A 27445-nucleotide genomic window follows, 5' to 3' on the forward strand; every position below is an offset into this window, starting at 1 on the left:
TGTGTCCAATAGTCTTCAGAGTCTCTGGGTTCTCCTCTCTCCAGTCTACAGTCACCTGAGTAAACAGCCGTAGGTCTCATTTGAGAAATGAATCATAGTCAAGTCAATAAAAAAAACCTTGAGGGACTTCCCTGATGTCACAGTGGTTAAGAATCCACTCGCCAATGCAGGGGACATGGGTTCGAGCCCTGGTCAGGGAAGATCCCACATGCTGCGGAGCAACTAAGCCCGTGCGCCACAACTCCTGAGCTTGAGCTCTAGAGCTCATGAGCCACAACTACTGAAGCCTCTGCACCTAGAGCCCGAGCTCCACAACAATAGAAGCCACCGTAGAAGCCCATGCACCGCAACAAAGAGTAGCCCCAGCTCGCCACCACTAGAGAAAGACTGCGTACAGCAAAGAAGATCCAACACAGCCAAAAATAAGTAAATAAATTTATATACATTAAAAAATTCCATCTGTATTAGGCAAAAAATTCACCCCCGCCCCCCAAAGTCTCTGGAACCTGATAGTATGTTATCTTACCTGGCAAAAGAAACCTTGCAGGTGCGATTAAATTAGGGGCCTTAATTTAATTAAGATTAAGGATGGGGAGATTACCCAGGTGTATCTCAATGTAATCATGTGTTCTTATTAGGGAAAGATGGAGGCAGGATGGTCAAGAGAGAGAGGTCTGAAGATTCTTTACTGCTGATTTTTAAGATGGAGGAAAGGGCCACGAGCCAAAGAATGCTGGCAGCTTCTAGGAGCTGGAGAAAATAAGGAAACAGATTTCCCCTTAGTCTCCGGAAGGAATGCAGCCTTGCCAATACCTTGATTTTAGCTGGTGAGATCCATCTTGGACTTCTGATTATACCGGTAAGATACTAACTTTGAGTTGTTTTAAGCCATTAAGTTTGTGGTCATTTGTTACAGCAGCACTAGGAAACCAATTTACTCTCGTAAGTATGAGCTTGCCCTTCTCTAGGAATCTTTCCCAAAGCGTTAAATCAGTTCTTTCTTATCCAGCCTCACACTCTGGCCCTTTGAACAAGCGCACTCACGATCCAACCCCAGGGTCCTCCTTTGGCTTCTGCTTGTACCTACTAGGTGATTCTTGCTATTCCTTCTGGAGGTATAATTTCTTTTCTCTCTTATCAAACCCAGCATGGTCCAAGCTGAGTTATGCTGGATTGAACCCTGTCTATCATCCTGGCCATCCTGGAGAGGAAGTGGGAGCATCACCTTAGGGAGTTATCTGTTGTCTTAGGAAGGAGAAGCTTCTGCAGTGTCTCCCCACACAGGAGAAATGCTAGTTCTTATTGTGAAGGCAACCTCTGGAAGCTCTTGGGGGAAGGAAGGTCTGCAGAGTAAAATCCTTGAGGGAATCCACCCGAAAATCTCCATCCCATATTCTAGGGTCCCATGTTTTCCCAACCAGAGCCCAGGCTTTAGCTTAGCTGACATATTTTGGCTGTGTATTTAAATGTGAGTAACTGTATAAATCCAAGGATAGCACTACAAGAGTCAGCAAAGTTCTGTACTGTGCATAGTAGACACAATATTAATGAAATAAAGAGATATAGAGTGAACAGCCTACAATAGTTCCAAGAGTAATATGTAGACGTGAAGAAAAGATGAGAACAGGCTCTAGGGCCACCAATGCTGTTTTGTTTATGAGTGAAATGTCTCTGGAATTCTGCAGTTCTATTAACTTCTGAACGTGCTCCTCAGCTGTGTTTGCTTTTTTTTTTTTTACATCTTTATTGGAGTATAATTGCTTTACAATGGTGTGTTAGTTTCTGCTTTATAACAAAGAGAATGAGTTATACATATACATATGTTCCCATATCTCTTCCCTCTTGCATCTCCCTCCCTCCCACCCTCCCTATCCCACCCCTCCAGGCAGTCACAAAGCACCGAGCTGATCTCCCTGTGCTATGTGACAGCTTCCCACTAGCTATCTACACTGTAAGAGATAAGCTACCAAAGAGGCCCTCTTGCTTCTCTCTCAGCCGGTAGCTGCCAGACCTGTTTCACATTTTTCCTTTGTGGAGCATTAAAACAACTTGGTAATGACTAACTCTCTTGCCTTTGTAGGAATTTTTCCCCAATATCTTTCAAATATCTGAGTTATTGTACCGTTAAGAGCATTTCCTTCCAACAAGGCATTTCCCGGGTCAGCACCAGTGAAATCTTCAGCAACTGGGCTGCCACCTGTGCCAGGGACTATCTATACCCTGCACAGGATGGAGTCATTCCTGCCTTTTGGGTAGTGAATGAGCCAGTCCTGAAACCTCATAATACTACCTGTTTTCTTGGACCACTTGTGGTATCACCTGTGTCATCCAAGATGCAGATACCCAGATGAGATTAGACATGCAAGAGATTTTATTGGGGAAAATACCTGTTTAGGATTTAGGGGAAGGGAATAGAAGCAGGTTAGAGAACCTTCAGACTGTGGTGCAGATCTGGCATTTGTGAAAAGAGGGAGGGAAGGAAGGAATGATTGCATTGGAAAATCCTCAGACCATGGTGCAGCCCTGAGAAGGTCTGGGTTAGGCTAACAGGGAATCTCTGAGGAAAGGTTGCTTGACAGAGGGGTCCTGTGCTGGGCAATGGTGGCCCAGTTCTAATGCCTCTGCTTTGCCCATTGTCTGGGAGCACCCCAGGGGAAGCGTGGCCTTGTCACACCGCACGTGCTTGCTGCTCTCTTAAAGGAGGTCTGAGTGGCAGCCTCCATGGCCATGACAATGGTTAATAACCTCAGCTTTGGAGCCAGGGGGCCAGGGTTTGAAACTTGACTGTGCCACTTATTTGCTATATGGTTATTCATTTCTCTAAGGTAGTTCATTTCTCTAAGCCCTAGTTATCACATCTTAAATCATGAGGTTTACAGTAACTATCTCACAGGCAAACTGTGAGTCTTCAAGTGGTTAATACATGTGAAATGCATAGAACACAGATTGGCACACAGAATAATAAATGGTAGGTAAACAAACAAAACAAACTGGTGGCTCTAGAACCTGTGCTCATCTTTTCTTTGAGTCTATGTATTGCTCTTGCAAATATCATAGGGTGTCCACTCTAGTCCTCTCTAGTTATTTTACAAGTATTTACTGAGAGTCTCCTAGGCATGGCATATGACCTTGCTGACTCTTGTAGTGCTATTTTGGGATTCATGCAGCTCAGGAGTGAGTTCTCTGAAATCCTCATAAACTTGAACTGTGTGGCTACCACACAGGGTCACTTTCTAGTTCTTTCCTAGATTCTTTCCTTCTGTGGTCTTCATGAGGTAGAGAAAAGTCTCATTCGTGCACATCAACATCTCAAGTAGTTCTTTCTAGGAGTTTGAAATTTAAAGCTATTCCTGTCTCCTGATACTACGCAAAGCCAAATTAATTCACATGTTTTTTTTTTTTTTCGGTACGCGGGCCTCTCAATGTTGTGGCCTGTCCCGTTGCAGAGCACAGGCTCCGGGCGCACAGGCTCACGGGCCCAGCCACTCTGCGGCATGTGGGATCTTCCCGGACCGGGGCACGAACCCGTGTCCCCTGCATCGGCAGGCGGACTCTCAACCACTGCGCCACCAGGGAAGCCCCAATTCACATGTATTCTTTTTCATTCCTCAAATGTTTATTGAGAGCCTAGTTAGTCGTCAGGCAAATAAGGATAAAATATTAGTAAGATGATGATTGAAACACTCAGAAACTCTAGTCTCCTGGGGAAGATAGATAAGGGACCTACTCAGAATTTAATGTGAAAAGCACAATTAAAGGAACAGCCATGAACAAAGACAAAAGGATATAGTGAGAAGTTTCCCAGGCGACTTCAAGGAAAAGATGGCAGCAGGGACAAATCCAAAATCACATTTAGAGAATGTCAGGAGATTCTGCCGGACTGCAGTTCAAGCATCTCAGAAGACTTCATAGCAACAGCACATTCCTCTTAATGTATTTCTTCCAAAGCCCCTTTGCAAATAGTTATCTTGGGAACAGTGCTGGGGATGCTGTAGCTTACAAAGAGTATGCAAAGTGGCTCTGATAAGAGTTTAGGGTCGTATGTATACATGTGTGTAATGTGATTTAGCAATACAAGTAATACGTGCTTCCCATGTTTGTTGGTGATATCTATAGTGCTTCCTTGAGCACTGTTTGAGCTCTAAATTATTAACCAGTCAACCTGCTATCACTTTTGCAGAGATGGAGTAAGGAATCCCTGGTTAGAATTAATAGGAAATGAATAAGAGCAGTCTTATATCCAAAGCCAGAATGGAGTAGCACTTGTGAAATTTATACCCCAATTGATTAATAATAAAATCCCTGGAAAGCACTGAGTTTTGTGCTAGAAATAGGCTTTTGACTTTTCCTAACTGGCCCAACACAGTGCAGTTCTCCAATTAAACAAGTTAAAGGGGCCTGGGTGGGGCATTTCTTCCCATCAAAGGAAATTCTAGACAGAGTTGTTTTCTTTTTTTTTTCTTCTGTTTTTGACCAAGCCATGTGGCTTGTGGGATCCTAGTTCCCTGACCAAGGATTGAAGCCGTGCCCTCGGCAGTGGAAGCGCGGAGTCCTAACCCCTGGACCGCCAGGGAAGTCCCCAGGTAGACATTTCTTAGCAGAGAGGAACACATAAGGACAGGACCCTGAGCAAAACTACTGGATTCACATGGGGTTATTTTTATTCTTCTAGATGGCCAGGTTTTTCTTGATTTAAGTTAGAGGCGTGAAAAGCATATTGAAGCATATTAAAAATTGCTCGAAGCAGTTTTAAAATTGAAGCATATTAAAAATGTTAAGAGTTTATTTGAGCAGAAATCAATTGGAATTGGGCAGCACCAGACTGGAAGTGGGCTCTCTGCCCACACAGGAACCAGGAGAAAGACTCATATAGAAAACGTGCCAAAGCAAATTACCTGATTGGCTACAGCTTCAGCTTAATGGGCTGCTTGTGATTAGTTTTCTGTAGTTTTCTACTTCAAATCTGGGCATTTACGGGCTTAGATTTTGGTTTGCTTACATAGACCTCCACAGCATTAGAGCCGCCTCAGGGCAATGGCCTCCTTGTTTAACTTTTTTTTTTTTAAATTTTGAAAAAATGACAGCCTTTATTTTTTTTGTTGTTTTTGTTTTATTTTTTATTTATTTATTTTTTAACATCTTTATTGGAGTATAATTGCTTTACAATGGTGTGTTAGTTTCTGCTTTATAACAAGGTGAATCAGTTATACATATACATACATATACATATGTTCCCATATCTCTTCTCTCTTGCCTCCCTCCCACCCTCCCTATCCCACCCCTCTAGGTGGTCACAGAGCACCGAGCTGATCTCCCCGTGCTCCGCGGCTGTTTCCCACTAGCTATCTATTTTACATTTGGTAGTGTATATATGTCCATGCCACTCTCTCACTTCGTCCCAGCTTACCCTTCTGCCTCCCTGTGTCCTCAAGTCCATTCTCTAGTAGGTCTGCATCTTTATTCCTGTCCTGCCCCTAGGTTCTTCAGAACCACTTTTTTTTTTTAGATTCCATATATATGTGTTAGCATACGGTATTTGTTTTTCTCTTTCTGACTTGCTTCACTCTGTATAAGAGACTCTGTGTCCATCCACCTCACTACAAATAACTCAATTTTGTTTCTTTTTATGGCTGAGTAATATTCCATTGTATATATGTGCCACATCTTCTTTATCCATTCATCTGTCGATGGACACTTAGGTTGCTTCCATGTCCTGGCTATTGTAAATAGAGCTGCAATGAACCCTGTGGTACATGACTCTTTTTGAATTATGGTTTTCTCTGGGTATATGCCCAGTAGTGGGATTGCTGGGTAATATGGTTGTTCTATTTTTAGTTTTTTAAGGAAACTCCATACTTGAACTGTTTTCTTAACTTCAACTAAGATCAGCTTAATTATCTGCAAAATGGAAATAGCGAGTATCTCATAGAGTGGTTGTAATATATAAATGAAATAATTTAAAACAATTTAGCAAATAATCTCAGTAAAGGAGATGCTCCAGAAATGCTAGTTCCCCTACATTTGATAACAAATGTGGCAAAATCGTGGCTAACTGAAATCTAGCTTTCCAGAAATCTCCTTTAACCACATCCTTTCATCTGCATTTCATAGAAGAAAAGCTGGTATATGTTATAAATATTAGTTTATAAACTTCAAGCCCAACTTTATACATTCTAAGCTTGTGTAATTATCAAGAGAAAGAGGAGAGAGAAAGAGAGAGAGAGAATTTTTGTTTACCATGGAATCTTTAGCACTTAGAACCATCTGGCACATGGTGGGTACTCAGTAATGTTTGTTGAATGAATGAGGACCCAGAAATCCTCAAAGAGCATTATTTGTTAGGAGTTCAATGATGCCGTAAGTCAGCAAAGCAGACAAACTCATTTTACAGAGGTCTTCAATGAAAACTGTAGCAAGTAAAACACTTACTGGAGATTTCTCTGAGTTTCTCTGCAATGCTTAGTTTAATTCAGCAACTTACAAGTATTCAAAACTTCATCAGTATTTCTTGTTTGATTACTACGTGCAAAACAGAGCAAGATATATAGTCCCTTTACTCAAGGAACTCTGATAGAGCATGGGAAGAACGATTGAAATGTCAGGCATAGTTGAGAGAATGAACGAGTATGAACTAAAATTGCAGTTGTGATGCAGTAGAAGAAGGAATTCATTCTCAGTGAGGGGCACAGGGAGTTCTTTGAAGGGGAGATTTTATTGTATTTGAGTCAAACCCTAAAGTGGGAGTTAATTTGTGACAAGTGGGCATGACTAAAATGGTAAAGAAGACTAGAAGGGATGTGAATATGGGGGAGAAATTCCAGGCAGAAGACAAGGCATGGCTGGTAAAGAAGCAGAGAAAACTTTTCCTGGGGATTTTGAAGACGTACGTCCCAGGGAAGATGCAGTGTGTGAGAAAAGTAAATAGAGAGGATAGGTGATACCTCCAAGATTACTGTAGACTTCATATTTGAATGCCCTTCAAAGTCACTTGGGAAATATAAAGAATGAAATTCCTTATGAGCTCCTTCTTGAATGTGACTCTGCTCAGACTGAACTGAAAGAGACTAGATTTTATCAGGGCAAAACAGGCAAAGGGTATTAAAAATAGTTCTTATCTGGGAATGATGCCCCCATATTTGTAGCCTAAACCAAAGACTAATGGTAGAAGAATTTCTGGCCAGACAGGAGATGTCATCTAACTACTCCTATAGACTGCTCTCAAGGGTTTAGAATGTGGCAAACCAAAGCCAGTCTTCAAGATAAGCTATTTAACTGCAGAGAAAATGTTCACTCTCATTATTTTGGAGGTTAAATCTTTCTAAATTAGATTACATATTTTCTTACTCGATTAAACATAAGACTCTAAGAATAATTTAATTGCTTTAATGACTCAGAGTCATCATTATGGACATCAATTATTATGCCAGTTTGTATAGATTGAGACCTTGGGAGCTTAAAATGTGTCAAGACTTTTTGCCCCTGTATTCATGGTACTACCTACACATTCAAGTTTTAAAAAATTATTATTAGTGTTCTTTTCTCTCCTTTCTGCTGCCAACTCTTGGTATGAAGCAGTCTGTAAGTTCATTTCTAATCTTCCAGTGGTCAGAGTGGGGGCTTTTCTCTGAAGTAAAGCAAAGGGTCTTTGTATTTCAGAGGCCCTGGTGGAGGTAAAAGATGTTTCTGTTATGGGCAATTTATAATGGAAAAATTAATTGGTGGATCCTCTGCAAGACTGGGGTTTCAGCCTCAGCCCTTTCCCTAGTTGCTAGTTAACTTTTTGGCATCACTTAACCTTCCCCAGGCTAACTTCCACATTAAAAATAGAAATTTGGAAACATGTTCTCTACAGTCCCAGAATGATGTATGCAGCGTGGATTCAGGAGTCAGACTGTATTTACAGTTTCTTACTTGCAAGCTTGGCAAGTTGCTTGGACAAGTTAGTTCATCTCTATGCCTCCTTCTGTTTCTCATTTTGGTGGATAATAATACTGGTGTCACTGTGGAGTGTGGGTAGGATAAATGGGGAAAGTTCCTCTCACAGTGCCTACAACCCAGGGGAGAATACTTGTTAGTTCCAGTTCCCTTTCTTCAGTTGAAATCTTTTTCAGCAAGATTAAGTGCCTAAGAGGTCAGAATTCCCCAGGCTATTAAAGTCTCTAAGTGTCATTAGCCAAATAAGCCACTGGATGTCACACTTGATCTAAGCTACCACATGTACCTTGTCCAGTGTACTTTGGCTTGGGCAGTCTTGTGTTTTCAGAGCTGGAGTGGACCTTAGTGATCGTTGACTCAGAGTTGGAGCCAGAGTTTGAAAACTGCAGGCCACAGCCAAATTTGTTTTGCACATGTTTTATTTTTTCAGTTTTAATGGAACTTGAATGCACTCAGGTAGACGGTACCCTGTCCTATCCTGTAGAGCCCTACTTGGGACCTTCACTCATTGGGGTTATTCACCTGGTTCCTCAAGGCAATGGAGTGGGGAGCACCTGATCTCATTTTATAGAAGAGGAGACTGACCACCCAGACGCCTTACATGGTTTGACCAATGACATAGTGTAAGTTGGTGGTAAATCTGGGACTAGAACTCAGGCCACTTGACTCCCCCATTGGTGCCTGGCATTGAGCCAGGTACCCTAGAGTTACATCAAGATTATGCACCTTTAGGAAATTTCTACTATGCAGAAGCAAATGAGAGGGATCAGTATCTGACTCTAGCTCTCTCCTCTGTTCAATCACAAGCCTCAGAATATTTTGACTTTCACAGTAGCACTAGATTGGGTGTTTTATCTCATGAATGTTTTTTCTCATGAACTTGGTTGGGGGGTGGGACTGTGTTTGGACATTGGAACATGTTTCCCAAAGCACTTAGCAGAGACACATTAGGCTAACAATAAAGTCCACAACCTCTAACAGGAAATCAGTAAGACAAGCCAAGGGTCATGATTTATCCCAGCTCTTATCAGAAAAAACAAGCCAAGAGAGCTCACCCTGAGTACTAATAAGTTATAATGTAACCGTACACAACCACACAGGAGTTTAAATTTTCATAACTACCAGGAGGAGGATATAGGCTAATATTGCTCACACTCTACCCACCACCTTTGGAAAAACCAGGTCAGAGAGGGTAATTATCTCTCCAATTTAGATTTTCCAGGTTGTGTTCTCATTAGAACAGCAGAAAGTTATTTCTGGGTCTGTGTCAGCAGAATTGCAGACCTGTAGGAGCTACCAAGATAAGAGTAAATCAGGTTTCCATTGAAAACATTTGACTGCCTAGGGCACTTGTTCCGAGATCCTGCAGGGTTTGGGGAGGGTGTGGTCCCTTCCCAGGGGACTGGAAGTGTGGCGTGTGAAGCATGCCTATCTCTTTAGTTGATAAGGATTTTGAAGCTTCTTAAGGAAGCTCACTGCCGTCTCTTGAAAGTCTATTTTGAAGAACCCTGATGTCAATGATCAAAAATGGCAGCACAGCCTGTTATAAGGGGACCAAATGTTAAAGAGCATCAAATCTAACCATTTTCACATCACACAATCAGGAATGGGGGCCCAGAAGTGATAGAGTACCTATTGATGGGTACACAGCCATTTAGCTGAGCCAATACTTTTGTCCTTTCTTTTTTCTTCTGGCAACACTTTCTTGTACCCAGATCCTCAGAATCCTCGTCCCTTGATTTCTCTAATTACCCTGCTGCTTTTACTATTTCATACCCATTTTTCAATACTGAGGTTTTGTCGACACATAGTAAACTACACATAATAAAATTATACAATTTGATACACGTTGACATGTATATACTCACAAAGCCATCATTGCAGTCTAGAGGATAAACGTATCCATCACGCTCCCAAGTGTCCAACTGCTGCTTGGTAATCCATCCCTCCCACTCCACTCCACCCCACCACGCCCCACTCCGGTCCCCCAGGCAACCAATGATCTGCCTTCTCTCACTGTAGAAGAGTTTGCATATTCTGGAATTTTATATAAATGAATCTCTTTTGTCTGAGTTCTTTCACTTAGCATACTTACTTGGAGCTTCAATCACGTTGTAGCATGTATCAATTGTTCATTCTATTTATCACTGAGCAACATTCCTTGTATGAGTGTACCACAATTTGTTTATCCGTTCATTCATCTGTTGATGGACGTTTGGGCTTTTTCCAGTTGTTGACTGTTACAAATAAAGCCTCTATGAACATTCATGAACAAGTCTTTGTGTACATATTTGGATCAAGACTTAGGAAAAGAATGGCTAGATCATATAATAGGTATGTGTTTAACTTTTTTAAATGCAGCTTTACTGAGTTACATTTGATATATAATACACAGTACATATTTAAATTACACAATTTGATAAGTTTTGACACATTTATATGCCTGTGAAAACATCACCATATTCATAATAGTAAACACATTCATCACTCAGAAATGTTTCCTCAGAATCATTTGCCATCACCCTGCCCTTCTCAGCCTCAAGCCCAGGCAACCACTGTTTTTTCTCACTATAGTTCGTGCTTTCTAGTATTTTAGAAAATGGAGTAATACAGTATGTGCTATTTGATGTTTGTTTTCTTTCACCCAGCATAGTTATTTTAAAATTCATCCGTGTAGCAATGTGTCAATACTTCGTTCCCTTTTCTTAATGAGTAGTATTCCATTATGTGGATGGATTTTTGGCTATTACAGATAAAGCTGGTAGAAACAGTCATGTATAAGTTTCTGTATACAAATATGCTTTCATTTATCTTGGGCTAGATCATATAGTACCTGTACATTTAACTTTCTAAGGCACTACCAAACTGTTTTCCAGAGTGATTGTATCATTTTACCTTCCCAACAGCAGTGTATAAGAGTTCTAGTTCTGGGCTTCCCTGGTGGCGCAGTGGTTGAGAGTCCGCCTGCCAATGCAGGGGACGCGGGTTCGTGCCTCGGTCCAGGAAGATCCCACATGCCGCGGAGCGGCTGGGCCCGTGAGCCATGGCCACTGAGCCTGCGCGTAAAAAAAGAGTTCTAGTTCTTCCACATCCTTGCCAACACTTGGTATGGTCTGTCTCTTGAAGTTTTGGCTACTCTAATACATTTATAGAGACGTTTTCTAGGGTGGTAATTTTCATTTCCCTTAGGACTAATGATGTTGAACATCTTTTTATGTACTTATTTGCCGCTTCACCAAAGTGTCCATTCATATCTTTTGCCCATTTTTGATTGGGTTGTTTTGTTTTCTTAGTGTTAAGTTTTGAGAGTTCTTTACATAGTCTGGATACATGTCTTTATAAAATACTTGCTTTGCAAAGATTTTCTCCTAATCTGTGGCTTGTTTCATTCTCTATTGAATGCCAGAGGTTTTACATTTTGATGAAGTTCAATTTATCAGTTTGTTCTCATATAAAACTATGCTTTTGGTATTATATCTAAATAACCTTTGCCTATCTTAGGGTCACAAGATTTTTCTCTTATTTTTTTCTTCTAGAAGTTTTATTGTTTTAGGCTTTACATTTTATTCTATGATCAATATTGAGTTAGTTGTTATGTAGAGTGTGAGGTATGGATCAAAATTTATTGTTTTACATATAAATATCCTTTGTTCCATCACCATTTGTTGAAAAGATTGTCCTTTTTCACTGACTTTGAACTGCTGTCAAAAATCAGTTATATATATGTGTGTATACACATACACCCACACATATATATGTATATATGACTCTCTTTTTGGACTCGGTTTTGCTCCATTGATCTATTTCTCTATTTTGACACCAATACCACAGTGTCTGGGATACTTTAGCTTTATAAAAAATCTAGAACTCAGGTAGTATAAAACCTCAAACTTTGTTCTTTTCAAAGTTGTGTTACCATATTCTATATGTATTTCTATATAAATTTTTGAATCATCTTGTCAGTGTCTAAATAAGTCTGCTAGTCTGCTGAGTTTGGGATTGCATTGAAACTATAGATCAGCTTGGGGAGAATTGACATTTTTAACAGTATTGAATCTTCTGACCCATGAACATGGTGTATCTATCCGTTTATTTAGACTTTCTTTAATTTATCTTTAATTACTTTCTCTAATCTCAGAAGCGTTTTGTAGTTTTCATTGTATAGGCATCACATCTTTTGTCAAATTTAAATCTATGCATTTCACATTTTTTGATGGTGTTGCAAATTGTATTGCCTTTTAAATTTCAATTTTGGATTGTTTGTTGCTAGTGCATAGGAATATAGTTGATTTTTGTATATTGATCTTATATCCTGCAAGCTTGCTAAACTCAATTATTAGTTCTATTAGCTTTTTTGTAGAGTCCTTCACATTTTCTATGTAGGCTATCATGTTGTCTCTGAATAAAGACAGTGTTACTTCTTTCTTTTCAATCTAGATTTTTAAAATTTCTTTTTCTTATTTTATTGTACTGGCAAGAACCTCCAGCACAGTGCTGAATAGAAGTGGTAGAATTGGACACCCAGGTCTTGTATGTTATCTCAGGGAGAAAGCCTAGAGTTTTTCACCATTACTATAATTTTAGATATAGATTTTTTTTTGTAGATGCTCTTCATCAATTTAAGGAAGTTCCCTTTAATTCTTAGGGCTGAGAATTGTTATGATTATAAGGTTTTCTTTTAAACTTTCTTTGCCTTATTTATTGGGGTAAAGCTGGCCTCATAGAATAAGCGTGGAAATATCCCTTCCTTTTCAATTTTCTGGAATAATTTGTATAAATTATTGTAAATTAAAATATTGTAAATAGAACTGTTATTATTTCTTCCTTTATGTCTGGTAGAATTCTACAGTGAAGCCATCTGGACATGCAGTTTTCTTTGTGTGCAAGTTTTTATCTACAATTTTTTCAATTTTTTAAAGCTATTGGACTATTCCAGTTATCTGTTTCTTCTTGATTAAGCTTTGGTAGCTTTTTTGATTCTTACCATGTCAGGCATTATGATGAGTACTCCTAGGTACATGATCTCAATTCTCATAGCAACCCTATAAGGGAGATGTTACAATTTCTCCCTAATGAATGAGGAAACAGAATCAGGTAGGTTAAGTTATTTTCTCATTCCCAACCATAAGTAGTGGCAGGGCAGACTTCGTTCTGACTGGCTACAAAGCTTGTGCTTTTAGCCACTCTGCAAGGCAGCATGGGGTTAAAAAGAACAATTGGAACTATGCTGAGGTTGACCTCGAATGATGGAGTAGCAGGTCTCAGTCCACAGACACAAGCACTAAAGAAAAAAAAAAATCACTTTATTTTTCTATAACTCAACTTGAATTTTGACTGACTCCCGTTTTGTGGGGTGGGTTAAAACAAAAGCTTGCCAAGGCTCATCCTCCCATTCCTGAGATTGTGTTACGATCTTTGGTGTCCTTCGTAGTAGTAGGAATGGAGGATCTGGTCCTCATTACTGGGGCACAGAGATACCTTCTGAGAAGGCCAGTGTGTCTGTTGCTTTAGCCCCTCTGATTTCCTTTGAGAAGTCCCGGCTCTGTTTGGGGCATGGGTGTGTATTCAAGCCTGCCTGAACTTGTTCTGCAGCCGTTCTTTTCTAAGATCTCATTACCTTCTGGTGGGTGCTGCTTGGATGCAGACTCCAAATTCCCTATATTCTTGGCTTTTCAGCCCTCACTATTCTCTCTCTCCCCATCCCCATTCTGTTTTGGAGATGAGGGCACACGTCATTCCTCTTCCTTCTCTATGATACTCTCTCTATACTATGAATCACTATCTCCGACTTTTTCACTTCCTGTAAATTCTTTGAATTGAAAAATCTTTCGGAAAACCACTGTCAGAAAGCCTTGCGTGGAATCTCTGGTTGATATTTGGCCAGATACCTTTACTGAAGCAATGATAGACAGATGGATCTTCTGAGAAAGGGGGATAAAGTGAGAGTAGAATTTAAGTTAATGTCTTCCTTTTCTTTGTCTTTCCCTTCCTCTCTTTCTCTACCCTTCCCTTCCCTTCTTCCTTTCTTCTTTCCTCCATCCTTCACTCTTTCCCTTCATCCATCCCTCCCTTCCTTTCTTCTTTCCACTCAGCCAACATTTTTGAGCACTTCCAATCAGGTATCTCCAACCTCCTTAGCTTTAATCCTCCCTAGTATTGGGCATATGCTCCTGCATACGGACAACAGCAAAGTTATTCATAAATTTAAAAATTGAGTTTATTTCTCTGATTTTGCATAACAGCTTCAATGACTCTCAAATAAGCACATTTGCATTCACTATAACTTTATAACTTTTCACTGTTTCATTAATTGTCTACTGTTTCACAACAAATTGTCCTAGAACTTAGCAACTTAACACGTTTTACCTCCTGTGGAACAGGAATCAAGATGCAGTTTAGATGGGTTCTCTGCTTCGGAATCTCTCATAATCTGCCGTTAACTCTGTTAGCCTGGACTGCAGTTCTATTGAGGAGGAATCTGCTTCTGAGCCCAGTCATGTGGCTCTTGGCCTGACTTAGTTACTCACAGGCTGTTCCTTACCATATGGCCCTCTCCATAGCACAGCTCACAACGTGGCAGCTGGCTTCATGAGAGTGAACAAGCAAGATGAGCTAGCAAGATCCCAGCAAGATGGAAATCCTAATCTTTTACAACCTTATCTCAGAAGTGATATCCCATATTCTGTCCATTAGAAGTGAGCCACTTGGTCCACACTGAACTCAAGGAGAGGGATTATTTAATGGTGGGAATACCAGGAGGTTTCAGTGGAACCATACGTACCACAACTATACTTTCAATGGGTGACAACACTTTAAGAAATTCTGAGGTAAATTGACAGTTTCTTTTATTTGGTGAAGGGGAGGGAGGCAAGGGTCCTAGGCATCTAGCATGTGCCAAGCCCAGTGCTGAATGATCTCAAGTGCTTACTTATTTAACTCTCACATATTTCCTGTGATGTGGGTGTTTGTGGCAGACTCTGCTAGCTTTCCCTCAATATTCATTCTTCCATAGTAAAATAATTTCTGATGGTTGCCCAGGTGAAGACTACATTTCCCATTCTTCTTTTGCAGCTAGGCCTAAGTTCTCGCCAATGGGATGGAAGCCATAGTGTTGTGTGGCAGCTTCCAGTAAATTTCCTTTAGGGAAAGCTAGTAGGTGTCTTTTCCTCTTCTTCTTTGTCCTGCCTCTATCCTCCTATGTAGAATGTAGGTGCCATCATTTTAGATCATGAGATTGAGACCATGCAGGTAAAGCAGCAGAAGAGACTCTCTGTTCATGATATTGTGAAACACAATACCAGCATTGTACTGCATTTTGGGACTTTGGGTGAGGAGAAATAAATTGCTATATTATTTAAACCAGTGCCATTTTGGACTGTCACTGGCAGCCAAACCTAATCCTAGCTAATTCAGAATTTGGTACCTAGAAGTGGGATGCTACCTGTAACAGAAGGTATTCTGTTGATACCATCAAAATGTGTGGTATTGGCTTAGTGCAGGGTTGGCAAACTTTTTGTAAAGGGCCAGATGGCAAAGTCTTTAGTCTTTATATGCCATCTATGGACATTGTCACAAATTCTTCCTTTTTTTCAAAACAACTTTATAAAATGTAAAAAACATCTTAGCTCAGTCCTATAAAAATACTACAACCATCCTTAGCTCAAGGGCCAACAAAACACAGGCAGCTGGATTTGGTCCTCCAGGGATGGTTTACTGACCTCTGCTCCCGTCCATTAAGGGATCAGCAGTTACCCCCAGGGTAAATGTTGACTTCACAGCCCACTTACCTTTCTGGAGTCATGTTTTCTCATTATTTTTTTTGTTTCTTAGTATTCCTCTTGTTTTCTTTATTGATTGGAAAATAATGCACTCAATCATTAAAAGTTACATTTATCCTCAGAAGATGCACCAGAGGGAAATTTTATAAAATATGTGAATGTAAAGGAGTCGCCAAAGGGACACTGCAATTATGGATCCTTAATATTTAGGTATTTGCTCAAAAAGAGCAAAACTTTAGTTTTCAGGAAAGAAAAAATGAATCAGCAACACATGTTGATACTTTTAAAAACTTTATAATGGTGCTTGAAAATTCAGTTAAAATCATTTTACCATCCTGGAATTACACTAGTCATCACAATATTGCATTATTTCTCATTTCATGTGATTTATGATTCTACAGTGCCCATTATCTTCCAAACCAATGATTATTTTCCCAATGAATGAATGTTGTAATTTTACTCAGTATATATAGATAGATCACAGAGTTTTATAAAACATTGTACTCAAAGTACAAAAATAAGTGCTTTATGCATACTCTTTAATACTGTTTTTGTTTCTTGGTACCTCAGCTAACTAACTTCACATAAATAATGTCAATAATAACAAAAAGGAAAAGAAGAGATTGTTTAACATCTAGAAGCTAGAGATACATTTTGCTGACAGCATGCTTTTCATTAAGAGAAGAGATAATAATATCTGGCTATATTGCAGTCAGAAAAGTAGAAAAAAGAACTCATGAAGAAATAGGGATAAAAATGCCAATAATTACATCACATATTTGAACCAGTGATAATGACAGATTGATTTAATAGACTTATCTGCAGCCTGTGAGCCCAAAAATCCCTTATAAATTATTGTAGAAAATGCCAAGTTTCAAAATAAATTTACATTTGAAAATAGGTATACTTCATTGTAAATCATTTACTGCAAAAAATATAGGTATAGATAAGGCTTTTTACGCAGAGTTTTTAATTTTATAAACACAGGTATATTTAGAAAATAGAAGTTGTTAATAACCAAACTGTTTTCAAGTAAATAAAAAGCATGAGTCCCTGCTCATTAACATCATAAATCAGTATGTGAGTTTGTCAGCTCCATGTTTTAAAGCTCCTTCTGGGTCTCTAACTAAACTTTTTTCTTCTTTTTACATTTTTGCATAGTCTTTTATATTTCTTCTGGGGAAAATATTTGAAAACTCATTTTACTTAAGTAGCAATAACGATAGATCAAGAGTTAAATTCGTCTTTAAAAAGGCTTACTACACGAACCTAGTGTTTGGCAGTGATAGTGGAAACAAGGTTTAGAACAGAGTCGATTTATTTTGGGGATTCTGACTAAGTGACAAAACTTACCAGATGACACACTTAAATACGTGCAATTATATTCAGTTTTAAAAACTGCAGAATGGATCACTAGACTGTGTACCCCACTGAGGGAAGAAATTTTTTTAAATAGATTTGTGTTCACAGTTTCTGGCATAAGAGTAGGTGCATAGTAAACACAGACTGATCATACATTCTATGAAGAATAGTTTTGTGGGTTAATAGCAATAGAGACTGTAAACTTTGTTTAATTCTCAATATTAGTAAAGAGAATAAAGGAAGAGTGAAAAGGAATTCCTGTTAAAAAGAAAACTATCTGTTAACATTATTTTCCATTAAAAATAATAAATTCTTTATATGGGATTATATGATGATTTGGGGTGAAGGATAGTTGATGAGCAAACATAATGGTGAAGTTAAATAGAAGGGAGTCCGTGTTTGAGCAAATCTGGAAAACACAGAAGGAGGGAAAAAGACATCCTGCCTCTTAATATGAAGATTTACACAGGAAGTCCTTTCTGGTTTGAGGTGTAGGTAGCTTGGTTCCAGGAAGAAAGAACCCAGCAAATGCTCTAAGACCCTACTAATGCCCTCTTGACCTTGACAGGCTAAGCACATGCCCCCAAGAGCTATCTTTCATCTTTTCTTCTGCACCATGTGGCCAAGTGGCTGCTAGCTCTGTCAACAAAAGGCAGAACTCAGGACCCAGAGCCCAGGGGCAGTGGGAAGAAAACTAGGACCAGCAAGGGGCAGTAGAGGGTCAGCTAGATGGGGAGTGGATTGAAGAGTGGAGGAGAAGATGTTGCCTTCCTCTGTGTTCACCATGATCCTACCCCAGTCAGAAAGAAGTGGCAGGGCCTTTTAGTTTAAGCTGTATCTGCTCTAGAGAGGATAAAGCCAATTCTACAACAATAAAAAAAACAAAAAGAGCCATAAAAATGGGGTCACTGTATAATCTGTTGTCTAAACTGAGACAAAGTTGAGAGTAAGGGGGACAGTTGTTCATTTTAATTGTTGATTGTTAATATTTATAGTGGGACAACAGACATACGCCTGCACTGTCCTGGCAAACCAGGATGTATTGTCACTCCAGAGAGATGGTGTTAAACCATGAGTGGGGTGGATGCTCTTCTGTCTTCAAGAAATTCCTGCTGGCAGCTAACTTTCTTTAAAGACCTGTTTCTTGGTATCTCTCCTCCCCTTAGACAAAGTACCATATGTGAAGAGAGAATGGGCTATATTCTTTTTCCTGATTTCCCTCTCAAAATAGGAGAAATGTCCACAAGGGAGAGGTGATGCAGAAGAGTTCTATATTTTATTCCAGGCACTTTTGAATGAATGGAGGCTCTGGTTTCCTAATTACTTTTTACTTCTAGATCGGTTATGAACTTCTCTTCACTATTAGCTAAACTATAAGGTGTTCTTTTATCTTTCCTACAAAACTGAGGGTAACTGGGGATGCATAAAGTCTGCCGTTTCCCATCAATGAGTCTGTGTGTTCAAGGTATACATTGCTGTCCCTATTGAATTTGTTCATCCTATACTCTGTATCAACATTGTAAGAAAAAGCTGGCTTTTAAAATGTTGGACATTCTGGGGGCAATAGAATATTCTGTACCCATTTTTTATTGAGTAAAAAAAAATTTTTTTTAATGTTTTACTCCATAAGTAAAGAGATAGGTATGGAGGTCAGAAAAAAATCTTATTTTCCTAATAGTTTCACTAATTACAGCAGGACTTGCTTTGCTTTGTTCTAATGTTGGCAAACACAAACATACAGTTTGTGGATACTTTCCACTTTCTATGAATATGTTCTCATTAAACCGAGAGCATTTTCAAGATGTCACTAGAATGAAGTGAAATTTCAACATCAGATTTGACAAAACCCAGTAGATAACCGTTGCCTGTCAGGTAGGAATGTCTGTTGCCTAGTTTCTCTTTCAATAAGTATTTTAAAATTCCTAAATTATGCTATTAGTATTTTCTCTTAAAAGTGTTTATCGTAAAGTTCACTTATGGTGTCATATTTGAAACTTAGTTTTGTCTTTAGCAGATGTCTCTACAATATATAAAAATATATCTACAAAATATAAAAACCTAATTCTTAACCTAATTCTCTAGGTTAAGTTGTAGCTATGTTTTCACCCCCTGGAAACTTCTATATGAGTGCAAGGGGGGAATACATGATCATGGCCTTGTGTGAATATCGGGCACCTTGTTCCCTTTTAGTTGTAAGTTACTTTCAGGAAATCTGGGACAGGGCTGGAGTTGCACAACAATAATAAACTTTATCAAACTTTGTAGCTTTGAATACAAGACAGTTTACTGAAAATCCTAACTTTCTTTATTGACCCTTATTCTGCGAAGGCACCCTGGAAAGTTTCCCTGTCCCCATGAATTCAAATTGTGACCCAGCTGCCCAAGAAAGAACGATAAGATAGTCATTTAAAAATATAGCGAAAATTAACATAAATTAAAAATTATATTGAAGCAGTATTTCTGAAAAGCTAATCTGTGTGATTGGAAGAATGTTTTTGTAAAAAAACTTTTATGTAAGACTAAAATTTCCTGCATAGCTATTAGCAATACATAGCTATAATTTAATTCCCATCCATCATTGGAAAGTTAAACACCTGTGGTTTGGAAATACGTTCTCATTTGTTAGATATTTTTTGAAATACGTTCTCGTTTGTTAGATATTTTTTGAAGTCAGTGTTTTCTTAACACGAGGTAGCTTTCTAGCAGCATTTTGGGTGCTGTCACCCGAATATCGTGTGGTTTGGCGTGATACCAGCTTTGGGCGGGGATGGATGGGTGTGGATAGTCATCTAGGAAAATTATGTTTTGTGGCAGTTAAAGGCAGTTCTAGCTAAATTAATGGGGTGGGAGAGGAGTATAGCAATTTAAGAAGAGGAAGCATTTTTATAGATAAGGAATTGATATCTAATCTCACTGCTGTTTCATTTCCTCCTAAGTAACATAGGGCTGATTTTAATTCTCATTAAACTATTAATTACCCAAATTTAGAAACCCAATCCTAATTTACTAGATGTTTCTAAATTATTGGTTTGGGTATTTTGTTGTTGTCACTTAGTGGGTTGACTCATTTTAATTTTGTTTCTATGAAGATTTTCTTCTATTAAGCATTAAAGTAAGAAATAGAAAAAGATATTGATACACAAGGTATGATAGGTATTAAATAAATGCTAATTGGGCTTCCCTGGTGGCGCAGTGGTCGGGGGTCCGCCTGCCGATGCAGGGGACGCGGGTTCGTGCCCCGGTCCGGGAGGATCCCGCGTGCCGCGGAGCGGCTGGGCCCGTGGGCCATGGCCGCTGGGCCTGCGCGTCCGGAGCCTGTGCTCCGCAACGGGAGAGGCCACAACAGTGAGAGGCCCGCGTACCGCAAAAAAAAAAAAAAAGTGTTAATTTCTGAAGTTCAAAACTGTAAACATAATGCAAAATAAACCTTTGGTTCTACACTTGATTTTTTTAAAAATCCCAATTTTTAAAGTTTCAAACTCATCATACCAGGAGTTGCTCTACATTACTTAATTTGGGCAAAGGCAATGCAAACATATGGCATGGCGAACACATTGATACTTTCTATGATTTATGTTCTAAATGGAATTCTCTAGATTTTACTAGAATAAAGTAAGATTTCAGCAAAAAATAAAATCACATCTACTCACTTGAATAAAACTAGTTCTCAGGAAGTAAATGTTATGAATACTTGTGACTATTTTCCTTGAGCAAGTAATGAGATGATATTCCAGGGGTAATTTTCTTGATACTTTGCTATTATTGTATATTTATGTCTCTGCTCTTAATCTTTTTAAAAAGTGATTATGATTTAATCTGGAATAATGATTTTTTCTCATAAAATGATTCCTGTATTAACTAATTGTTCGTTTTGATTAAATTTAAAACTCCTCTGTATCATACCTTCTTTTTTGCATATACTAGATATGCAGAGTGCCTTTTTATGTTTATTTTCAAAGATTTTAAAGAACATTAAAACTTTTGTTCTTGGAATTTGGAATGCTTCTTTGGACTGATGAGCAATTTGCCTGCCCCCACTGTAATTACTCTCCTTGAGTATGAAAGCAGATCTGTGGAGGAGTGTAAATTTGGACCTAAGAATTGCTTAAGGAGGAATGTTTCACTTTCTCATACTTAGAATTAGTTTGGCCCAAGAGTTAGTTTGAAGCCAGTATGAATTATATTCACATTCATACTTTTCATGAGATGAACATATGTAAAAATATCTGGCTATCTATTTTAACTTAGACAATTTTTCTTGCATTTTTCTATTTAATAAAAGTGAAATAAAAAAGTATTAAAATACCAGCTTACCCTTTCCCCTCCCCATATCCTCAAGTTCATTCTCTAGTAGGAGAGAGTGGCATGGCCATATATATACTACCAAATGTAAAATAGATAGCTAGTGGGAAGCAGCCGCATAGCACAGGGAGATCAGCTCCGTGCTTTGTGACCATCTAGAGGGGTGGGAGGGAGGGAGACGCAAGAGGGAAGAGATATGGGGATATATGTATATGTATAACTGATTCACTTTGTTATAAAGCAGAAACTAACACACCATTGTAAAGCAACTATACTCCGATAAAGATGTTAAAAATAAAAAGTATTAAAATAGAGTGGAAATACAAAGAATACAGCAGTTCCCAAACTTAGTTGTACACTTGAATCAGCTAAGATCTTTAAGAACAATCAAACAAACAAACTGATGTCCGGCTCAGATCCCAAGACATTCTGATGTAGCTGGTATGAGGTGTGACCCTGGCATTGGCAGTTTGAAAAGCTCTCCAGGTATTTCTAATGTGCAGTCAAGTCTGGGAAATATGAAAAGCAAAACAAAGCTGAAAGCATGAGGCCTTTCAGAGTTTCAGCTGTAGCCTTGAGGCCTTTGATATCAGATTGGAGTTAGTAGAACAGAAAGGTTACAAGGACTGTTAATTGTTGTTGGAATTTACCTGATTTCCATTGGAATCTGGCCTGATTTGGGGGTCACAGAATTCCATTCAAGAGTTGACAGATTTTTCTATGCTTTGGTGTTTATGTCTTCCCTTTAGTCTTGCAGAATTTTACAAAAGCCAAGGGAAATGGAAATCTAGTACTGTATGTCTTAAACCACTAATGAGACTGGAGTGGTAGTAATAGGTATTTTGTGTTTGGACTTTGATTATTTCTGTTTTGAACAAAAAGCCATCATTTATAAGTATGGAAAGAAAGCAGTGCCTTCTCCCCAGTTTTTGTAGCACACTCACCTCAGATGTTCTAGGGAAGAGACCCAAAACTCTAGGAGATTTTGATAAATAACACCCTTGCTGAATATCTGAAAAATTGGCTTCTAATAATAATCAGTGATGGATATAAAGTTCTCCTGTGATAACTTCAAAACCAAAGGACTCAGATATGGTAAAGCTGTCTGATACTTATTGAAAGTAAAAGGAAGAGAAGGCGGTGGATTTCTCGTGAGATTTAGTATAAGTGGGTTAGATAGTCCAAGGCTGAACCCAGGTTAATAACTGTCTCTGAATGCTGGATGGTGGGCTGGGTGCTACAGAAACATCATAGAAACGAGAGTAAATCTTCACTCCTCCCTTTGAAATGACTTTTCATCCAATTTGCTGAATAGCAAAAAGTATCATAATGCTGTAGATTTGATTTTTTTTTATGATATTGGAGATGAGCAAAATGAGATTGAGATGAAAATAGATCAATATGGACAAGTCAAAATGTTTAAAATGAGAAAAAGTCATTTCAAGTTGGCATGACTATTATGGTGTGGGCATCCTTAGGAAGCGTAGGAGTTCTAGGGAAAAAGAGGTGTGGGCTAATGAGTTTAATAAACAGTGGGCCTGGATTTGTCCTAACAATAGCTGTAACATAGCACATCAATTTCCTAGTCCCCAGGGGCTGCAGGGGATGAGAAGATCCTGACCTATGACAAATTGACTGGATGGAATTTTCAGACTGAAATGATGCTGACTCCATTAAACCTTGGATAATCTCTCACGAGGTCCAGGCTGTGAGCCATGGGAGTGGGCAATGGAAATGTGCTTTGGAAATGTGCTCATGCAGTGGGCAATGGGAAATGTGCTTTGAAAAGCATCTCCTACGGTCCCTCAGCCTTTTGTGACTTTGTGTATTACAAAAGCAGCTGTAAGCCAGGGGTTAAGACTCTGGAATTACTTGGCCCCCTTGGTTGTTACTGGTTGTCCAGGTCTGCTTAGCCCCTGACATCTTGCTGGCTAAAAGATCTCTCTCCACTCTGTCAGGGTTTGTAAACATACTCCCCAGACACTCAGGAACCTTGGAAGAACAACTCTGGGGGGCAATTGCTCTTTAGCTTCCTGTTAGATAAATGGCTCCTTAACATTGGATTTCATTAGAAATAAAGTTCTCATATCATGATTCTACAGTTAGTATCAATGTAAGCTGTACAGTCTCAGGAAAGGCATCACTCTGGGACAAGTATTACGTGTGATCATTAGGGGACCGAGTTAGAGGTGTATTTCTTCTAGATTGAGTTTTGTGTGTTTTATTCTTAAAAGAAAGATGTCTTCAGAAGGTTCCATAGCCATCCCCTTGGGCAGTCACTGCAAAAGTGGGGTAGACCTCATACGTTGCATACGCTGCTAAGTCTTGTCCCAGGGTCACCGCTTGCTTGAGCTGGGCTGCAGACACAGATGCAGCTGCGTTAGGGACAGCATAGCCTGGAGGAGAAGGCAGAGAAAACTTCATGAAAGGGATTCGGATTTGCTTCCTTTTGGCTTACGGTCTTTATGAAAGATGAAAATTTAACGTATTGCTTAAAGCCAAAAGTTAACGTGTACATTTTAAAAGGTGCCCTCAGGGGATGTAATATCTGGACTCATTGAGTAGGGAAGAGTCTTCCTCAAAGTGGGGTCGACCATTTATATCAGTATCGTTTCACTCTTAGAAAACTGGCAACATGGGGGATAGACCCCAAGAAACAGAAACTTGACAGAATGCGGAGCTGATTAAAGTTTGATGTCCAGAACTTTTTCAGAGGGTCTCAGAACTTGTAAAGGAGGGGAGGCAGTTGATGGGTTGGCAAGGAGATCGGGGTGGGCCCTGTGGGTCTGGTTCTGCTGCATCCCCACCCTCACCTAAATAGAATATTAAAAACCATTGCCTTTACCCAGGGAGGTTTGTAGGGACTGGGTAGACCAATAAGAGAAGTAGTTAAAGTTTTAGCGTATTTCTATATAGCACCATAAAAGCACATACCTAGGGTGTCCACATTTTGGTCTAAATGGATAGGACAAACAATACCTCACCCCACCATCGAGCTGTGTTTGATGTATGCAGAGGTCTTAGTGCTCGTCCTTACTGTCAGAGAACTAAGGGGCTTGAGTGATAAGGAAATACTCATGTGCTTTTGTATTGCTATCATGTCTAGCTGATTAATACTTTTGAAGAAAAGAGCATAATAGCTATTATCTAAAAGCAGTATTTCCCTGTTAATGTCTTAGACCCAAATCTGGTTATTTCTGAGATGATCCCCAAATTGTGAAAGAGGATGAGAAAAAGGGAAAAAGTATGCTTAAGCAGAAAATGGGGACCTGATTTTAAAAAAGAAAAGAAAAGAAAGAAAGCGCATTTGGTTTATGTGTTGTGGAAGTCCGCCTAAACCCAGGCACATTGATTTCTTTCTGGTGGCTTCTCAGGAAGTGGTAGTGGGAAGCTGGCTGGACTATTTGTAAAAAAATTGAATCCCCTCCTTGGCTCGTGCACTTTGGGCAGTAATGCTGACTGACGTGCTAGTGAAGTTTGGTACATTTTCCAAGGATATGAGAAATATGTTAACAATTACTTTCATAATTTTGGAAACAGTATTTCTAAAGTAAGTAAGTAAAATACACATGTATGTGCGTGTGTCGCGTAGGTTTTACCTTTAGGGATTTTGAAAAGCAAATTGAATTTTCTTTTTCAATTTGGCTAATTTCTAAAGTACAAGAGCATTTGTGTTTTAAATAGATTCTTCCCTTGGAGCCTATTATTCTTTACTTGACTCCATAGCAAGTTATAAAAGATCTTCTCAAATTCTTAGGCATTCCCAAGGCAATTCTCATGCTCTAAATAATTTTTTATTTCTTGTAGGAGCAAATAAAAGTGAGGATAAGATAAAATATTTTTGGGCAAAGAGCAAATCCTTTCCCATGTAAAAGCAAACTTTAAAATTCTCCTGGCAGTGGCTCATTTATTTTTATAGTACATTAATTTGGTGTCTTTGGGGTACAGCTTTCTGCAAGACAGGGCCTTAACTTTTTGCAAGAACTGAGAAGCCTGGCACAAGACACCCCGTTTCATGGAAAGCAAGCACGGCGCTGATGGCTGCAGCACAGCCCAGGAAGGACCTGGCCCTCGGCAGCCGTTGCCTTGATAACCTCGAAGGGGTGCATCACGCATCTTCTCCACGTTCTAAGAGCAAAGCTGGAATTGAGGTCACATTTGTGTGGGAAGCATGCTTAGTTTCGGCTTCACTTGCCAGGATGGAGGCCACATTTGCAAGTTTTGAGAAATAAAAGGAAATGAGAGCCAGCTCAGGTGTTATGGATGTGACGTATATAGCAGTTCTCATACCTACACAGGACCAATATATGAATTAATCAATTGATAGGAGTGTCTTATTTCTAGGTCTAGTCAGAACTCTCTGATTTGGGCTTATGGGAGGAGGTATGCCAACACAATGACAAGTCAGAATGACAGATTTCTTCGAAAGAACCTAAACTTTTATTACCAAGAAAGAGTGGAGTTGCTCAAACTAACTGCTGAGGGAAAAATTTCCAAAAGAAATTTCTTGTCTGGTCCTCTTTAATCTCTAGAGGATTCATTTTTAATTAGTAGCATTTGTTGTAGGTACATAATAAATGGGGAAAAGTCTTTTAAATGTGACCCTGAAGGCATGTTGATCTACAGACAGACTTTAAGTAATCAGCATATGCCCCAGACCTAAATTATAGAACAGATAAAATGAGCCTGATTAGCCACTTACTGAAATGGTCTCTCTTGTTCATTTTCTCCATCTCTCTCTCTCTCTCTCTCTCTCTCTCTCTCTCTCTCTCTCTCACACACACACACACACACACACACACATAGAGTTTTCGTCTTAAGATAATTTTTAAAAATCCGATCTACACGTTTCTTTCAGAAAGCAAAGCAATACAAGTAGAATTGAGTAGAACTGAAGATTAGAATTGGGGAGAGAGTCCATGGATTGCTTAAAAGCTGATTGGCCTTGGCCAAATGACTTAATCTTTCTCTTGATGGTAGTTGGTTTCTTCATCTGTACAATGTGCGTGATGATAGAACCTGTCTCTTGTGGTGTCATGAGCATTGCTGAGATAAGTCAGTGCCTGGCACATAGTAAGAGTTCAAATAAACATCATCCACGAATGTAGTAGTAGTAGAATGTGGTAGTTCTAAACTCTCTTACTAAAAGTAAAAACCCAAACAAACTAGACGCAGAGAGATTGATTCATTTAAGGTCACACAGCTGCTTATAGCTGAGCTGAGACTAGACCCTCCTCTGCTGCCCAGCTCAATTCTCTTGCCTTGTTAATGGCTCGCTCATCGGGCAAATTCTTTTTGGTCACAGGTGGTGTAAATCAGATTTATTGTAGTTGAAGTTCACAGATAACTCTGTGAGTCCATGGTCCCAAAGAGGGTCTCCCAAACACTCTCTGCAGGGTGCCATTTCTGGCATTATTTTTCCATACCTGGAAATGCGGTAGCAGAAGCGGCAGCAGCAGCTGCGGTCTGGGCATCGGCTCCATCGGTGGGGATGCCCAAGGTCTGCAGGGTGTACTCGGCTGCATATGTCTTTGCTTCATCCACATAGGCACTTAGCTTCGGGGGTGTGAAAGGGTGGCTGGAAAGCAAAGTCAGTCAGGGTGTGCATTTTAAACTTATGTAGCTGAGACAGGTGAAAACCTAAGGCGCTGTTCACTTTTTTGATCGGATAATGGAATTTTGCGTGGGGACTTATCACTTTCTGCTTTTAAAGCTTCCAGATATACATGCATTTGGAGCATTTGTGAATGGACCTAGAACATCGGTGGACGATGACATTCCTGGAGCGTACTTGCAACTCATTGTAAGTTCTTTCTAATGTATGTGTGAAACAGGATGGTTCCTAAAACATGTAGAAATGCAGGCTCAAGGTAAAATTGAGAAGGTGATAACCACTAATAGAGAGGTTATAGCTTTGGTTCAAAACTTAAATGGCAGGGCATGGTGTTATTAGGTATAAAAGGGCAGTTTCGTATGGTTCAACCCAAATACTACACAGCTAAAAGGATGGGCTATAGTTTTCACTTCTATTACACTTAACCTCTGCAGTTTTCCATTGGTTGGTGAGA

At 39.3% G+C, this 27445-nt stretch overlaps 2 protein-coding genes across 4 annotated transcripts in view; one reads left to right on the top strand and one right to left on the bottom strand.

The window, feature by feature from the left end:
• The first annotated feature begins 334 nt into the window (after positions 1–334).
• Positions 335–27445, top strand: part of PRKG1 (protein kinase cGMP-dependent 1) — a 1402246-nt gene continuing 1375135 nt past the window's right edge. Inside the window, exons 1-3 of one of the 2 annotated variants that reach the window (XM_079899910.1) lie at positions 335–426; positions 639–859; positions 27091–27180. The gene's annotated coding sequence lies outside the window, so the exon portion shown is untranslated. Of the gene's footprint in view, positions 427–638; positions 860–26687; positions 27181–27445 lie in introns of those variants that run through there. The other variant, XM_079899911.1, reaches the window with a different exon arrangement.
• A1CF (APOBEC1 complementation factor) overlaps positions 23484–27445 on the bottom strand; it is a gene marked incomplete at its 5' end in the record, with an annotated part of 48578 nt that continues 44616 nt past the window's right edge. For both annotated transcript variants that reach the window (XM_079899918.1, XM_079899917.1), the window contains 2 exons: positions 23484–23773; positions 26804–26955. In XM_079899918.1, coding sequence (XP_079756044.1) covers positions 23622–23773; positions 26804–26955 — 304 coding nt within the window. In that variant the 3' untranslated portion in view covers positions 23484–23621. The remainder of the gene's footprint in view (positions 23774–26803; positions 26956–27445) is intronic.

This window comes from Stenella coeruleoalba (assembly GCF_951394435.1).
Source record: "Stenella coeruleoalba genome assembly, chromosome: 16".
Lineage (NCBI taxonomy): Eukaryota > Metazoa > Chordata > Mammalia > Artiodactyla > Delphinidae > Stenella > Stenella coeruleoalba.